This window comes from Pollachius pollachius, assembly GCF_949987615.1.
Source record: "Pollachius pollachius genome assembly, chromosome: 11".
Classification (NCBI taxonomy): Eukaryota; Metazoa; Chordata; class Actinopteri; order Gadiformes; family Gadidae; genus Pollachius; species Pollachius pollachius.
In genome coordinates this window covers 1,573,124-1,591,544 of record NC_136944.1, presented here as the reverse complement: position 1 = coordinate 1,591,544, position 18,421 = coordinate 1,573,124, and the positions used below count along the sequence as shown (strand labels likewise).

The following is an 18,421-nucleotide window of genomic DNA, read 5'->3' as shown; positions in this document are numbered from 1 at the left end:
GTCATTGATTTTGTTTTCCCTGAGGTTCTTGATGCATTCGAAATGCTGTCCTGTGGCCCAATGAGCCTTTGAGGGTCCGGTTTATTCCACATTTCCACATCCTTTAGAAAATTCCTGAATGTAGACATCTTTGGCTCATACCAGTTCATTCTTTCATGTTCCATTATTACATCAGATAATAACCTTTGAACATTTGCATGAATTTCCTCAAATTCCTTCACGGACCAAATTCCTTCAGGGAACATTTCCACCAGGCACCAGTAGAGTCTTTATTTCGTTCATTTTGCGTTCATGCGTCAAGTTTTCCTCTCCGCATTTAGGGCATTTAGCAGACGCTTTTATACAAAGCGACTTACAATAAGTACATTTGTGTGTGCGTGTGCGTGTGTGTGTGTGTTTGTGTGTGTGTGTGTGTGTTTGACCCTGTGTGTGTGCGTGTGTAGCTGACTGAAGTGTCCTCGTCAGGCTCTTCTTAATCACGTCTCTAATTGTTCAGACCGTAATTGAACATCAGTACCTGGTGGAGGAGTGGAGCTTCAGCCTCTGATGGTTTGAGAGGAGAGTGAGTACACCAGTGTCTGAATTACCTGGTGACTCTCAGGTTTTGTTGAGCTAGTTAACGGCGATTAACTAAGTATCTGCTGATGAACCCAGAGGGGGACAGGAATACGTCCTTAACAGCCCGCGGAAACGGGACTTGTGCAATGAAGAATTCATGCTGATTGTGTGAGGTGTAGTGTGTCACACACGGGGCCCTATCTTGCATCCGGCGCAATTGACTCAATCACTGGTGCATGTGTCGTTGCTAGTTTGCAATTGGTGAGGAGTTCTTTTCCCTCCTGCGCCACGAGTCAGAAAATTAGGGAATGATCTTGCGGCCCAAAGGGCGGTTTGGCAAAAGGAGGAGGAGTGTTCTGGCGCAAACATTCCCTGGTGCTATTTTGCAGTTTCAGAAACCACTTGCGCCACAAACCAGGAAATACCTGGTTTAAAGTCAGTGGCGCGTTGTTCAGATGCTATTTTAAGGGCGCATGCACCTCGCGCATACACTTTGCTTCTCTCATCTACCTAGCCACACATTCTTGGTACATTATTTGGGAAAGAACAGCTGATACAGCGGTAATAAGTTGTGCTTTTAAATCAATGCATCTGCACCGTACAGCAAACACATATTTTCTTGACACAGACATTGTGTACATGCCCATAACTTTTAGGATTAATGAGTATTTGATTGTGAGAAAACATTGTTTTACCGCGAGTGAGTGTTAAAAAGAATGAATGAATGCGGGCGCACGTGTGTGTATGTGTAAAATAATTAATGAATGCGGGCGCGTGTGTGTGCGTCCATCTGTTTAAACACACTCAAACTAAACACGTAACGCATAATACAGTCCATGGCAATGTATATTAACTGGGGGACACATGCATATTAGGAACACAAGTCGAAAACGATAATGCATACAATAATGATAAAAAACAATGTTTATAATGTATTGCGTTCATCATTAAATAGGACCACAGTTACCACATATCATGTGTTATATCATATAAGTTTTCTTTGCCGAAATTTATTTGAGGACTATTTCTGAAGTTGTGGAAGAAAACCTTATTCCATGTGTGAATCAGGCCGTATTATTTGGCCATAAACTGAGCCATTTGAAGTTTGAAATTCATGTGCATCTGTCTCATGGAGACTGCAGACGCGCTGTCAAAATATCAACTTGTCAGATTCGAATGCACTCATGGCTCTTAAAGGGGATGGGAGCTGGCACTCTCATTGGTTTATTGCACGCTACGCCCAAACCACACCTACGGGTAATTAGGCTACTTCAGCCTAACCCTTTTTAGATTAGCGCCGGGCGCAAGAGTCATTCTTTGCGCTGGTAAACTAGCGACATCGCCATAGAACTGCCCACAAAGTTACTTGCGCTTGGCGCTTCTCACTTGCGTTTCAGACCGTTAAAATAGGGCCCGTGGTGTTACATGGTGTCACGTGGTGTCACATGGTGTTAGAAGGTGTCACATGGTGTCACATGTATGTCTTTGGTGTCACATGGTATGGTGTATTTGCTGTGTGAATCAATGGCGCACAGCTTCCGGGACCCCACACCACCACCGCCCCTACGATGATTTGAAGCATCATCACCTGATCCACGCTTTGGCCCCCACGCCCCTGACTGCTGACCTCTGACCTCTGAACTCTCTCTGTCCGCAGGGTCCGCAGGACGCAGCGGCCCCCCCGGACCCCTCCATGGCCCAGGCCTACCCCACTGCCCAGTACGCACCCCCCTCCCAGTCCCAGGGCGGCCTCCCCCTCCCCGAGTACGCCACCTCTCACCCCCACCCCCACTCGGGGGTGCAGCCAGAGTACGTGGGGGGGCCGTCGCCCGGGAGGGAGCTCAGCATGTACCCCCCGCCACAGAGCCTCGGAGACACGGGGGCGCCGGAGAGAGCCGGCGGGGTGGTGGCCGGCATCGCCACGGTAACCAGCTCCCTACTCATCGTATCTATATCTATAGATCTAAAGATCTATAGATATAGATATCTAGCTCGGTCGGAGGTCACAACACGCTGATCTAAATCTTTGTGTGTGTGTGTGTGTGTGTGTGTGTGTGTGTGTGTGTGTGTGTGTGTGTGTGTGTGTGTGTGTGTGTGTGTGTGTGTGTGTGTGTGCAGTATATTAAGCAGTTTTAAGCCGTTTCTGCTGTTGTTGTTTTTAATACTTGCGTTTTTAGTCTGCAACCCTCGGCCTCTACAGCGACTCCAGCTCCTTATGGTCCAAACACAACTCTCTCTCTCTCTCTCACTCTGTGTCTCTCTCTCTCTGGGGGAGGGAAAAAAAGTACATCTGGAAATCTCATCACCCCCCCACCCACGTCAGCCTTTTTGTCTCCAAGTCACACACCCACCCACACACACACATACACACACACACACACACACACACACACACATACACACACACACACACACACACACACACACACACACATACACACACACACACACACCAGCCCTTCTCTTAGCTCTCTTTTTGTTTGCTTTCTTTTCTTACACTCTACACTCTCCCTCTCCTTCTCCTTCCTACCTTCCTCTCTCTTTCTCTCTCCCTCTCCTTCTCCCTCTCCCTCACCTTCTCCCGCTTCTTCTCCTTCCTCACTCTCCTTCCTACCTCTATGTCTCCCTATCTCTCTACCTCTCTTTCTCCCTCTTGTCTCTCCATTTCTCTCTCTCTCTTCCTCTCTATGTTCCTCCTGTTCTTTTTAAACGTAATGAATCGCTCAAGTGTTCAGTGATTTGCAGAACTTTTTTTTGTCTCTCGTTCAGCTCTCTCTCTCTTTCTCCTCCCTTTCTCTCACTGTCTCTCTCATTATTTTCTCTCTGTCTCTAAACCTGCAAAGTGTGTGTGTGTGTGGGTGTGGTTGTGTGTGTGTGTGTGTGTGTGTCGTTGTGTGTGTGTGTGTGTGTGTGTGTGTGTGTGTGTGTGTGTGTGTGTGTGTGTGTGTGTGTGTGTGTGTGTGTGTGTGTGTACAGGATCATCCAAGAAGAATTACCTCATCGGGCTTCATTGAGCTCACACCCCTCCCTCCGCACTCTGGAAATGTAGTTGCCCCTGTCTTTTTCTTTGTGTGTGTGTGTGTGTGTGTGTGTGTGTGATTGTATGATAAAGTTATAAAGGTATATCAAACGCTTCACGTTGATAAGTTGAGTTGACCTTTGACTGTCAGAAAGCATCCATCTTTCTCCCAGTCATTCTGTGCCTTTTTAATTGGCATTTTACTTTTACCTGAATGTATTCACGCTTCTTTATCCTTTAAGGCAATAAGACTCGTCACTATTTTCTTGTTTATCGAAATGTAATTATTTAGTTAAATTTTCGAATGGATTTCTACGAGTGGAGACTTCTAGTTTTAAAGTTTTAAAGGACACAGGGCTGTGTGAGTTTTAAAAAAGTGTTTCCATTAAGTTGAGGCAGAAGAGAAGGAGGGCGTGATGTGGAGAACCATGGCAACGCCTTGTTTACCAGACTCTAGAAGGTGGAGGAGAGCATCTCCTTCCCCATCATGGTTTAGGAATATCTTCAATATCACTCGTGTTCTGATGACTCCTTATGGGAGTGTTTGAGACACATATCATAAAGAGAACCTCCTTCCATGTGAAATGTGGAAGGACAGGGATCTGGTGCCAGATCTGGTGCCAGATCGGGTGACAGTTCTGGTGTCAAATCTGCTGTCAGATCTGGTGTCAGATGTGGAGCACAGATTTTTTTACTCTTGAATTTACTGTTACTAAATGCCCTTACTGTTACTGTTGAATAGAATAATTATTTTACATTTTCCATGTAGAGGGACAACAGGAGGGCCATATTCAAAAGTTTACATCTCAGTTCTGGTTTGGATGTAAATACAAATGTCACTTATTATAGAGTCTATAATAAGTGACATTTAAATTTGGTACTATAAAGTTAATTTTTATCGAAATGATCTTTGAATCGAGTTTAACCGATAACATACTGCAGTCTCTGCATCAGTGCTTTGGATTGAACTACCTGCTTGTTCCCTGGTCTAAACCCTGGTACTGTGTGGTTCCCTGGTCTAATCCCTTGTACTGTGCTGTTCCCTGGTCTAATCCCTGGTCTAATCTCTGGTACTGTATAGTTCCCTGGTCTAATCCCTGGTCTAATTCCTGGTACTGTGTTGTTCCCTGGTCTAATTCCTGGTATGTGTGGTTCCCTGGTCTAATCCCTGGTACAGTGTAGTTCCCTGGTCTAATCCCTGGTCTAATCCCTGGTACTGTTTTGTGCCCCGGTCTAATGCCTGGTTTTACCCCTGATACTGTGTTGTTCCCTGGTCTAATCCCTGGTACTGTGTTGTTCCCTGGTCTAATCCCTGGTAATGTGTTCTTCCTCTTTATAATACCTGGTATTGTATGGCTCCCTGGTCTAATCCCTGGTCAAATCCCTGGTACTGTGTTGTTCCCTCGTCTAATCCCTGGTACTGTGTTGTTCCCTGGTCTAATCCCTGGTTTTATCCCTGATTTTATCCCTGCTACTGTTTTGTTCCCTGGTCTTGTCCGTGGTACTGTGTGGTTCCCTGGTCGGTCTAATCCCTGGTACTGTGTGGTTCCCTGGTCTATTCCCTGGTACAGTGTGGTTCCTTGGTCGAATCCCTGGTAGTCTGTGGTTCCCTGGTCTAATCCCTGGTACTGTGTGGTTCCCTGGTCTAATCCCTGGTACTGTGTGGTTCCCTGGTCTAATCCCTGGTACTCTCTGGTTCCCTGGTCTAATTCCTTGTACAGTTTGTTGTTCCCTGGTCTAATCCCTGATCTAATCCATGGTACTGTGTGTTTCCCTTGTCTAATCCCTGGTCTAATCCCTGGTACTTTGTGGTTCCCTGGCCTAATCCCTGGTACTGTGTGGTTCCCTGGTCTAATCCCTGGTACTGTGTGGTTCCCTGGTCTAATCCCTGGTACTGTATGGTTCCCTGGTCTAATCCCTGGTACTGTGTGGTTCCCTGGTCTAATCCCTGGTACTGTATGGTTCCCTGGTCTAATCCCTGGTACTGTGCTCCCCCTGCAGCAGACAGAGGAGGCGCTGCCGTCGGACCTCCACACCCAGACCCCCTCGGAGAGCAGCGACTGTAAGGCTCCGCCAAAGAGGCTCCACGTCTCCAACATCCCCTTCAGGTTCAGGGACCCCGATCTCAGGCAGATGTTTGGCGTGAGTACAAGCCCCTAGTGACCTCTGACCTCCAGGTGGGGGCCGCTGGTCTAACAACACTTTTCATCGACCTGAGGGGCCGCCTTTAAGTGTTTCCTCTAGGGGCCCCCTCTAAGTGTTTCCTCTAGGGGCCCCCTCTAAGTGTTTCCTCTAGGGGCCCCCTCTAAGTGTTTCCTCTAGAGGGCCCCTCTAAGTGTTTCCTCTAGAGGGCCCCTCTAAGTGTTTCCTCTAGCGGCCCCCTCTAAGTGTTTCCTCTACGGGCCCACTCTAAGTGTTTCCTCTAGAGGGCCCCTCTAAGTGTTTCCTCTAGAGGGCCCCTCTAAGTGTTTCCTCTAGAGGGCCCCTCTAAGTGTTTCCTCTAGGGGCCCCCTCTAAGTGTTTCCTCTAGGGGCCCCCTCTAAGTGTTTCCTCTAGAGGGCCCCTCTAAGTGTTTCCTCTAGAGGGCCCCTCTAAGTGTTTCCTCTAGAGGGCCCCTCTAAGTGTTTCCTCTAGAGGGCCCCTCTATGTGTTTCCTCTAGAGGGCCCCTCTAAGTGTTTCCTCTAGGTGCCCCCTCTTAGTGTTTCCTATAGGGGCCTCCTCCAATAGTGTGTTCCTGAATCCTCGGATGCCAGCCTTCCGATTCGGAAGTCGGGAAATCTCACAGCTTTCTTGCGGCATTTCTTGGAGGCACGGCCCCTTTTTGTCTTCATCTCTCGGGATTCTGAGAGTAGACCGAGAACAGTTATGACGCTCAGAGCAAAAATGGCTGCGCCCGTGAAGAGATTTCTTTTCTTTGTATTTGTACCACGTTGGTCATTTTAATGTTGATTTTAAATGCTTTTACACACTTGATTACATTGCTACTTTATTCCGGTCACCAATTTATGCATTGCACGGTCATGCTGTGCGTGCAATATAATGCAATGTTGTGTTGTTTGTTTTCTGGCTGGTTTGCTAAAGAGGCTTAAGACGAACAGAAATGCTATAAATGCTCCGAGACCGGAAATTACGTCAAAAGTGCAACTCGGAAGGCTGGTGTCCGAGGATTCGGGAACACACCATAAATGTTTCCCCTAGGAGCCACCATATATGTTTCCATATATTATTCACTTATTGTCTTTTTTCCTTTCTTTTTCGGTTTCAGCAATTTGGCAAAATCTTAGATGTGGAAATCATCTTTAACGAGCGCGGCTCCAAGGTAAGAATCCCTCCTCTGTGTCTGAACCTAGCTGTCATGTAATTACACTCAGAGTTCTAAATTAACACCCGCCAACCCGCAAAATGTGGGTTAAAAATCATTTTGAGGGGTGTTAATACAAACTTACTAGCCAGTTTGGCCGGTGATGCATGAGGCAATCATGTCAGTCAGAGCCGCTCTACTGTTCTTGCTCCCTGGGAAGTACTGACTTAATTTACCATGAACACTGTCGTGATGCTACGTGATGACGTATAAGACGACCATTGGCTGTGCTCAGGCAGTGCAACCAACCAGCGCAAGAAACCATGGAAACAGAAAACACGAAGAAGAAAAATTAATCAACGGAGCAGAAACTATCAAAAGAAGGGAGAGAGCTAGCTAAAGTAAATTAAAAAGTAGCCTAAACTTAAACTAAATGCGGCGTTGGTTGGTTGGACAGACGTCTGGGGGCGATAAGAGGAAGGAGGCAGGGGATGAGATTGAGAATATAAACAACAATGCGTGCAAAACGCAAAAAAAAAAGTTCAATTCCAAATGGCTGACGGGTCGTGAATTGCTTGTGTTTGATCACGAAAATATCGTTATGTTTTGTAAGGACTGCCGCATGTACGCAAAAGAAAAAAACAAAACAAACAATTGCGTGTTTGGGAACGAATAATTTTGAAGTCGAGGCTGTAAAGGACCATGAGAGTGCCTAGAGTCGTCAGGAGAGCTTCAGGATTAAATGGGAAAATGAACCGGAAAAAATTTGGCTAGTGGAAATTCTGATTGGCTGGTAACTTTAGAAAATTACCAGCCAAATTGGCTGGTAATCAAAAAAGTTAATTTAGAACCCTGATTACTTATTAAAAGTAATATTATTATTAATCTGATTACAATGTTTGAAGTAAAAGTCGCAGTTGACCGGACTTCTTTAGTGATCTTCTGTCGTTACGTGTCTGATCTGAGCCCTAAGTAGAACCTAGGGATTATCCTGGTTCTATCTTCTAGTTTAGGATTATCCTGGTTCTATCTTCTTGTCCAGGATTATCCTGGTTTCATATTCTAGTTTAGGATTATCCTGGTTATATCTTCTTGTTCAGGATTATCCTGGTTCTATCTTCTAGTTTAGGATTATCCTTTTTCTATCTTCTTGTTTAGGATTATCCTGATTCCATATTCTAGTTTAGGATTATCCTGGTTCCATCTTCTAGTTTAGGATTATCCTGGTTCTATCTTCTAGTTTAGGATTATCTTTCCAAGGCAGGACATGTTAAGCAATTTTATTCCAATGTTTTCATGAGTTCTAAAATCTTAAAATGAATTGTAATCGGCCTATTGGTCAAGAAGTTCTCAGAAGGACTTTGGTAACCCAGTTTGATGTTCTGGGTGAACTGGTCTGAAGGTTACCTCACCCAGTCCCTCTGTGGTCACATCCCTCTTTGGTCACTCTGTGGTCCCTCTGTGGTCCCTCTGTGGTCCCTCTGTGGTCCCGTCCCTCTGTGGTCCCTCTGTGGTCCCTCTGTGGTCCCGTCCCTCTGTGCTCCCTCTGTGGTCCCTCTGTGGTCCCTCTGTGGTCCCGTCCCTCTTTGGTCCCTCTGTGATCCGTCCCTCTGTGATCCGTCCCTCTTTGGTCCCTCTGTGATCCGTCCCTCTGTGATCCGTCCCTCTGTGGTCCCTCTGTGGTCCGTCCCTCTGTGGTCCGTCCCTCTGTGATCCGTCCCTCTGTGGTCCCCCTGTGGTCCGTCCCTCTGTGATCCGTCCCTCTGTGATCCGTCCCTCTGTGGTCCCCCTGTGGTCCGTCCCTCTGTGGTCGGTCCCTCTGTGATCCGTCCCTCTGTGGTCCCTCTGTGGTCCGTCCCTCTGTGATCCGTCCCTCTGTGATCCGTCCCTCTGTGGTCGGTCCCTCTGTGGTCCGTCCCTCTGTGATCCGTCCCTCAGGGCTTCGGTTTCGTGACCTTTGAACTCATCGCCGATGCAGACCGCGCCCGGGAGAGGCTGCACGCCACCGTGGTCGAGGGACGCAAAATAGAGGTGGGTCTTTTTTTTACCCCTTTTGACTGCTGTGTGTGTGTGTGTGTGTGTGTGTGTGTGTGTGTGTGTGTGTTTGGGTGTATATTTGTGTGTTTGTATGTGTGCGTTTGAATGTATATGTGTGTGTATATTTGTGTTTGTTTGTGTGTGCTTTACGGCATCAAAAGCACACTTCAGTGACATCGTGGTGTTGAGAACCTCGACCCACCTGCAACTCAAACCAGCGGCTCAGTGCAACATGTCCCCTGTTAACATTAACATCCAATACTGTCTGGACTGTACTGTGCAATAACTCATAAATCTAACCCCCCAGAGAGAGTTGCGGCTCCTGAACCCGGTCCCCGAAGAAATGATTAAAATACACATTTGAGGGACTTTCTTCGAAAAGAGATTAAAGTTTGCTAATGCTTAAAAACAGGAGAATGAATCCAATGAGAAACCTTTCCTCTTAAGGACATGTTAGTATGTCTCTCAGGCTCACTCTGAACGGAAATCAACCACTGAATCTCTCTTGTCCTCATGCTGACTCTTTACTCTCATATTTCGGTTTCAGCAGCAGATTCTCAAGCAACATTCCAAAGGAAATGTCTATGTTTTGATGAGAATAAGCAGAAAGCGATGACTGTTTTATCTGACCCAACCTGTGAGCTCTGTCAGTGTGTCTGTTGAGAGCTGAAATACTGAATACATCTAGAATTATTTTTCCGCCTGAGTAAGATGCTGCTCATCCCTTTCTCATCTCCCACTTTTCCACCGTTTCATCCAACATTAGCTTGTATAGCGCCCCCACCCTCTTCACCCACTCAACACAGTTACCATGGTTACAGTAGGCAAACAAGTGGGCAAGGCCAAAATAACATAAAGGCTTGGGAATGGTAAGTGTGAAGTGAGCCTTCCTGCCAGCACCTCCTCCCCCCGTGAAGCTTTGCCACGTTTGACTGTTTTTGTTCTTATGGATTGTGGCTGGGTTCATGCCATATGATTTGGTTTATAAACACATGTGTATGTTTTCCGTCGTGCCGACGTGTGTTTGAGCACTCTGTGAGCTGAGAGCGAGAGAGGAGTGAGAACCAGTCTGCACCTTGTCTCTCGCTCTGTGAGCGTGTGGACCGGGCGCGTTGTTAGACCTGGGCATTCGAGGCTATAGCCCCGGATCTTTTGGTTATAGCCCCGGATCGCGGTGCCGTCAAAAAAAACAAAAACATAATGCTGAAAATAGCCCCGCAGAGTTTACTTCTTTGTGGTTGAATTACCAGCAGCCACAGATGCAACATTGTAGTGAGTGAAAACAACAAAATTCTGAAGTGTCTATACATGCGCAGATTTAGAATAACTTCACAAAAATTCAACTTCGCTATTCTTTCTTCTCTGCATAGCGCCAGTGTTGGGAAAGTTCAGTTTCTATGTGAACTAGTTCAAAGTTCAGTTCACAAACTTTTAAATGAACTAGTTCAGTTAAACGTTCATAATTCAAAATTTTTAACTAAGTTCACAGTTCTAAAAAATGAACTAGTTCATAGTTCTTTTTTTCAATATGTTGCTATGAGCTATTCGTTTTTTCTGTTATTTTGAACATTGAGCCCCCTTTGTGGTTTGTCTAGGATGAAATAGAGTGGTTGAATCAAGTATCGTAGCGAAATACAGTCGCTATCGTGTTTTATTGCACATTTAGCGCATTTTGTAAATCCCATTGATTTATGTTGTAAGACTCATTGCTCGTTGGCCGGAAACGGAAAGGGGGGTGTTCACGTTTGGTTGTAGACTTTTCGCTCGGTTCTAGCCCTACTGATGAGACGGAGAACCGAGCGAAAAGACTACAACCAAACGTGAACAGCCCCCCTTTCCGTTTCCGGCCAACAAGCAATGATTCTATGAGGTATTCTAATCCGCTGAGCTATGAGCCAGAGAGCTAACATTATGGATTGTACATATTTATAATTCGAAATTCGTCTCAGCCTTTATACCACAGATACTCTAGGGTCTAAAGCATATAACCGCCTTGTCAAATTACAGTTTAATTCATTTTCCACAATTTAACAGCTCTCGTTTTGAAGAATAATCACCGCGCCATTCGTTTCAATGGGAATTGCGCCGGTCTATACTTTCAAAATAAAGTGTACATATTTATAATTTGAAATTCGTCCCAGCCTTTATACGACAGATACTATAGGGTCTATAGCATATAACCGCGTTTTCTGATTACAGTTTAATGTAACAGTAAACTGGCAACCCCGCAACGGCAAATTAATCACACGGAGATTACCATGGCAACCGGTCAAACAACATGGCGAGCTGCGCGCGCATCCGCTGTGTTGATAAACAAATAACCCCCATATTGAACGAAGTGTGGCAAACCCGGTGGTCGGGGGCTGTGCTCCCCAATAAAGTATGCGCAAGCCTGGTGTCGGAACGAGGGTTTTTATTGGAGGACCGCTCAGGGGAATAAGGAAAATCATAAATCAACCGAGGTTACTTCCGCTATGGGGAAAAGGGGGGGGGGGGGGGGGGGGGGGGGTAGGGTCTCCGGCCGGGCCCGTCCTGGTGTCCGGCGTGGATGCTGCTCCCGGCGTCCTTTCGCTATTCCTGGGGGAAAGTATTCCATAGGTCAGGACAACATCATGTCAGTCTCACCCCTGCGTCTCGTACCTTGACTGCCGTGTGCTCGGCCTTTAATGCCCTCCTGCCGCCGCCTTCCCCCAGGTGATCTCACTCCCCCTGATCGTCTGTGCCTGCTTGATTGCAGGGCGGTTCCAGCCGTGTTGGAAGGGATGTATCTCCCTTGCACTACTTGTCCATGGAGGGGGCGCTGTTCCGTGCGTTGACTGGTTTCCTCCCAGTCCTCCGGCGTGGGGTTGCCACAGAAGTTACACCAAGTGAGCGTGCCGTTCACAGACACCAGAATGAACGAGTTCACAGTAATGTTCATCAGGCAGTAATACAGTACGTTCAGTTCACGTTCGCCCAAAATATGAACGAGTTCATGACCTATCGTTCAATGAACGCGTTCAGGCACAACACTGCATAGCGCATTTCATCGCTGATGGTGTTTCGTGCTGCTAGCCTTTTAATGAGATCAGAGTGTGTTGAGAAGGACAGTAATAAAATATCTTTGGTAAGATGGATGTAAGAAGAGAGACACGCAGTGAATTCAACCCGGTCCACTTGACATCGGGTAGGTGCATGATAGTGGTACCGTAAAACTTCAATAGCCCAGGCTTTTATTTTTTTCTATCACTGAACTTCGAACAAAACTCTTGCTCAGCAAAGATGGGAAATACTATCAAATGTATTATTTAATCCAGTATGAATAATATTACCGTACATATTTACCAGGCAATCGAATAAAGCCTGAACACGCACGCACGCACACACACACACACACACACACACACACACACACACACACACACACACACACACACTTTTAAGGAGTTTTTTACCCGCTCCGTATCCAGCTTGTTCCACGCTTTAAGCACCCAGGCTACTAGTATGCGGCGAGCTGGGGCTCTCATGTTCCCCCCTGCGGTGTATTCCTTGTCCGCATCCCCTGCCATCCAGTTGTCATACGATTCATGCAGACTGGTTTTTACGGCTGGTTCCATGGATGTACTTTGCGTGTGCCGTGTTTTCCCGCCGATGTGGCGAAGCTGTATGGCTATGCTGTTGAGAGCTTAAATAAATGGACTATATAAGTTGACTATGAACAATTATTGAAGTTTAACATTTTGTTCAGCAAATTTGACAACTGACCGATGCAATATTGTAGCCAGTGAAAAACGCTAAATTCTGACTTGGACATTTATGGGCAGGTTTAGAATAATTTGTTGCAAAATTACGCAAATTTGATTCTCTATGCATAGCCCAGCACGTCGATATTGCGGTTTAGTGCTGCTCTAGTTTGCACAGATTCAGGAGACCCGCAGAGTGAACTCAACCCAGTCCACTTGACATCGGGTAGGCGCATGACTATTTGGCTACAGGCTTTTCTAATGTCTCATTTTGGCTGCTGGTGTATGTGGTGCACTTCCCTATCCTTAACGTAAACATTAACCTACCCAGTAGGCCTGCCCCGACGTGAGTCAGACATGACGATTGGTCTTTCCTTTACTTCTCAAACTACGTTACAATTTCATGTTCATCAGCCCGATTTTCAAATTTTCTCGGAGGAGAAAGTTTTAAAAGGACTCTAACTTCTGGGCTACAGCCCCGAATGTTTTCAATTGATAGGGACGCTCCTGGTGTGGACGTCTGTCTCCCTGTTCTTTCTGTTCTTTTGTTGATCATCCCTGAAGACTTTGCAACCCTGATCAACCCTGACCTGTTCACATGTAACCCCCCTCTTCCGAGACCTCCACTGGCTCCCTGTAATAGCTTGCATCAGATTCAAGATGATGGTACTGGCATACAAGGCAGTCGATGGAACTGCCCCTGCCTACCTCCAAGCATTAGTAAAGCCACACACCCCAGCTCGATCCCTCCGTTCAACTACCTCAGCTGGACGTCTGGTACCGCCATCGCTAAAAGCCAGCAAAGGTCGATCAGCGAAGTCACAACTTTTTTTTGTTTTGGGACCTCAGTGGTGGAACGAGCTCCCTACCGATGTCAGGACCGCAGAGTCGCTCACCAGCTTCCGCAAAAGACTCAAAACTCACCTGTTCAGAGTTCATCTCGACTCTGCATAGACCAATGCACAGCCACCATTGAATGTTGTACTTCCTGGCACTTGTACATTGCACTTATTCAAGGTACTTAATTGTGTAGCATCTACAGTAGCTGCTATCGTTGCTTTACACGGGGAATGGGTTAGCCTAGCGATTGTAATGCTTGCACTTGGTTCAATGAACATCTTTACTGTACCGACAGCGATATATTGTTTCACTTCTTATGACAAATGTACTTATTGTAACAAATGCACTTATTGTAAGTCGCTTTGGATAAAAGCGTCTGCTAAATGCCCTAAATGTAAATGTAAATGTAAATGATCTTAGATACCCCTCCTAAGCACATGGTTTGAAGCTGGAATGATTTAATTGGTTGATCAGTTGAATGAATGATTCGCTCCATGTGCTCTGACCCGGTCTCTGGTCCGGTCCTGTTTCTTCTGCTTCTCTTCATCCCTTTGATTCACGTTGGGAAGGCTGATGTTCTGAGTGTGAATGCAGATGTGGCTTGGTCTCAGATAGGACATGCATAATGGACATTGTCTCTTGATGATATTTCCTTTCTCTTCCTGTGTCTTTCCTCCAAACACCCAAAGGTGCATTCATCATAACATCAGCGTTCACATCTTTTCGTTTCCATCTCTTCATCTTCCATCGCATTGGTTTAATCTCTCTGATGTGTCACTCAAAGGGTGGAAGCATGCCGTTTATAAACTGTTAAAAACTAAATAGCAAAGAAAATAGATTTTGCTTGTTTTGTTTCTCTGTGGACGTGTTGCTGAGTAACAACCAATGAGAGCTGCTGCTCATGTTCTGAGCAGCAGCTCAGAACCCTGGGGCCTTGGGAGACCTCGTCCCTCTAGGAAATGTCCCTCCAGGAAACGTCCATCTAGGAGGTGTCCTTCTAGGAGTTGCCTCTCGGCCCTAAGGAGACGTCCCTCGGCCTCTAGGAGATGTCCCCCTAGGAGACGTCCCTCTAGGAGTTGTTCATTGGCCCCTAAGAGACTTCCCTAGGCCGCAGGAGACGTCCCCCTAGGAGACGTCCCTCTAGGAGTCGTTCATTGGCCCCTAAGAGACTTCCCTCGGCCTCTAGGAGACGTCTCCCTAGGAGACGTCCCTCTAGGAGTCGTTCATTGGCCCCTACGAGACTTCCCTCGGCCTCTAGGAGACTTCCCTCTAGGAGTCATCCCTCGGCCCCTAAGAGACGACCCTCTGCCCCTAGGAGTCGTCCCTTGGGCCCTAGGAGACGTCCCTCTAGGATTCATCCTTTGGCCCCTAGGAGACGTCCCTCGGGCCCTAGGAGTCGTCCTTTGGCCCCTAGGAGACATCCCTCTAGGAGATCTCCCTCTAGGAGACTTACCTCTAGGAGATGTCCTTATAGAAGTCGTCCCTAGGGCCCTTGGAGTCGTCCCTGGGCCCCTGGAGACGTGCATGGAGCCTGACTCCCTGAGTGTCCGTCCTCACAGCATGCTGTCTCCTCAGGTGAACAATGCGACGGCCCGGGTCATGACCAACAAGAAGACGGTCAGCCCCTATGCAAACGGTGAGATGCCCCAACGCTGTCTGGGAGGATTCACTTCATTACTTCCATGTTTTGAAGTAAACCTGAATGTACTCAATTATTCTTCTGAATTTTTTTAATACAAAACACACGAGTGATGTTGAACAAAACTGTCCTTCAAATGTTTTATAGCACATTAAAAGTATGTGTATTCTCTCTCTCTCTCTCTCTCTCTCTCTCTCTCTCTCTCTCTCTCTCTCTCTCTCTCTCTCTCTCTCTCTCCAGGCTGGAAGCTAAACCCAGTGGTCTACAGTCCAGAGTTCTATGCAGGTAAAGACAAATTTTTACGTTCCACTTGCAGGAACTAGATGAAGAAATACTTTACATTTTATAATGAAAGAAAAAGATGGTGAGCTGGTGATGTATTATATTATAGATTTTGCCTATATATATATGCCCAGAGAACGTACATAAAAAGGCATCAAAGAACGTACATAAAACAGGGTCAAGGAAAGGAGACACTGCCAGGGGATCAGGGGAGGTGTGGGGGAATGGTGCTGCATCGGGAACGGCCAACAGACGCGGGTTCCAGACAGGGGCTGGTCCACATGCTGGCAAAGAGGTGCTACAGGAGTTAATACACACACACACATATATTAGCACTGTTCTCTCTTGTCCTTTGCCTCCTTTCTATATGTATGTCTAGTATATGCTACACGTGAACCTCCTAAAATGGCGCAATTTGATTGATACGCTATCAAAAAACGGAAAAAAAAAATCGAAAAAAACAACGCTAAAAAACAAATAAATCCTGGCAAAAAGTGTGATGTAGTTTATTTTTGAATTGTTCAGGTGTAGTATATACTATTAACCCCCCCCCCCCCGTCTCTCCAGTCCCAGGCTTCCCCTACCCAGCAGCCACTGCGGCGGCAGCGTTCAGAGGAGCCAACCTGCGGGGCCGGGGGCGGACCGTCTACAACGCCTTCAGGGCCGCCGCCCCCCCCCCCTCATATCCCCGCCTACGGAGGGTGAGACCCCCCCCCCCCTTTGGGCCTTACTGCATTGTTGTGGTTGTGGGTCTGTCGTTGTCTAAGGCCCCGTCCACACGGAAGCCATTTTTGGGGAAAACGCAGAAGTCTTGTGAGTTTGGGCCGACTGTCCAGATGGATTCGTGCCCCAAAACACTTTTTTGAAAACAGGTCCCTATGTGGATAAGAGAAAATAAATATGTTCTACAACGTTTCTACAGCTCGTTGTGTTTTCGCAATGAGTCCGTCTTTACGAAGATATTCCTCAAACGCATCAAAGGAAAACGGAGGGAAAAGATTGCTTTCGCCCATGTGGATGAGACCTAAGCTCCAACCAGTCGTACGGTGTATGTGTGTGTGTGAGTGCATGTAGTACGGTGTGTGCATGTAGTACGGTGTGTGTGTGTGTTTATATGCTACGGTATGTGTGTGTGTCGTACGGTGTGTTTTTGTGTGTGTGTCGCATGGCGTGTGTGTATGTGTCGTACATTGTGTGTGTGTGTGTGTGTATATCGTACGCTGTGTGTGTGTATGTGGTACGGTGTTTCTGTGTGTGTTTATGTGGCACGGTATGTGTGTGTGTCGTACAGTGTGTTTCTGTGTGTTTGTGTCGCACGGTGTGCGTGTGTGTGTATGTCGCATGGTGTGTGTGTGTGTTTGTCGTACGTTGTGTGTGTGTCGTAAGGTGTGTGTGTGTCGTAAATAAAGTCACACACACACACAGACATAAACACACACACACAAACAACACAAGTGTCTGTCTGTCTGTGTAAGTGTGTGTGTTAGTGTGTGTGTGTGTGTCTGTCAGCCAGCTGAAGACAGGCTGTATTGTGCCGTTCGTTTCTTGATCTTATTGAAGAGCTGATGCGACGTGTCTCAATAACCGAGATCAGGGGACCATGTGGTCGCAACAAGGGGCCTCGGAGTCGCTCTGCTCACAGCCGCCTCCAGCGATACACCCGGGGGGGGCTACCCAGGGACCTTGACCTTTGACCTGTGATTGCTTATCAAAGATAGCAAGAAAGGCTAATGACTGGTCGGAGGAAGGGCTAATGACTGATGTCCTATGTCCCTCCTCCTCCCTCCTCTCATGGACCAGTGGCTCAGGAGGACAGCCAGAGTGTTGCTGGTTTGATCTCCTGCTGCTCCTAGCTGCTCCTCCTAGCTGCTCCTCCTAGCTCAGGTCGTAGGCTGAGGGATTGCATGGTTGACACCGCCGTCGACGTATGAAAGGGTAAATGTGATGAGATCATTTCAACTTCAGCCAACATTTACCTAGCTCCACCCCCATGTTGTCCAGCCCAATCAGACCATCACATGTTTGAGCTCCGCCCCCATGTTTTGTTCTCCTCTCTGATTGGACTCACCCTCTGGCTGATCGGGGGTTGGTGGCTAGCCCAGCACTCATGCACATGAACATGCACTAATACCAGTGTTCTGTTTGTTGGTTGCAGTGTCGTTTACCAGGATGGATTTTATGGGGCAGATCTTTATGTAAGTATTAACAATGTCAATGCATGCTGCGCCCAACCCCTACGCTGCTGCCATCGCCACGACAACCCTCCTCACATCATCAAACCCAATGGGAACCCCCCCCCCCAACACACACCATTTAAAGCACCTCGAAAAAGAAAGCTAACCCTTAATAAGTACAATAAATTATTATTATTAATAATTGCAACTCACAAACACATGGCCGTAGCATGGATTCATGTGTGTGTGTGTGTGTGTGTGTGTCCTCCTAGCAGGCTGCAGGGTACTGACACTACGCTGTGCTGCTGGTTTAAGGGCATCAGAGCAGACCCTCATTAGCCTCTACTGGACCAGACATCCTCTCTCTCTCTCTCTCTCTCTCTCTCTCTCTCTCTCTCTCTCTCTCTCTCTCTCTCTCTCTCTCTCTCTCTCTCTCTCTCTCTCTCTCTCTCTCTCTCCTCTCTCTCTCTCTCTCTCTCTCTCTCTCTCTCTCTCTCTCTCTCTCTCCCCGCTCTCGCTTTTGCCCATGCTTCAGGACACATATTTGTCATTGCATTGCCACTAATACAATCTACGATCCCGGTCTTGCTGTTTGCACACTATTTCTGATGATGATCTGTCATATGATATACATGACTGTATATTTTTGTATATTGGAGGTTTGTGTACTGACTCTTGTATTCCGTTCCCTGAGTGTTCATGTATGTACACATTCCCTTAGGGCGGGTACACGGCCTACAGATACGCCCAGCCTACTGCTGCCACAGCTGCTGCTTACAGTGACAGGTGAGATAGGCAGCTCTCTCTCTCTCTCTCTCTCTCTCTCCTCTCTCTCTCTCTCTCTCTCT

At 47.0% G+C, this 18,421-nt stretch overlaps 1 protein-coding gene across 1 annotated transcript; it reads left to right on the top strand.

Moving 5' to 3' along the window:
- Nucleotides 1-2,404: 2,404 nt before the first annotated feature.
- Nucleotides 2,405-18,363, top strand: LOC307082174 (RNA binding protein fox-1 homolog 1-like; the record flags this gene model as incomplete). The annotated part of the gene is given in 10 exon segments (XM_079745655.1): nucleotides 2,405-2,482; nucleotides 5,579-5,719; nucleotides 6,844-6,897; nucleotides 8,818-8,910; nucleotides 15,054-15,114; nucleotides 15,358-15,402; nucleotides 15,967-16,070; nucleotides 16,072-16,100; nucleotides 17,555-17,594; nucleotides 18,295-18,363. Coding segments are annotated over 10 exon segments (714 nt in total).
- Nucleotides 18,364-18,421: the final 58 nt, after the last annotated feature.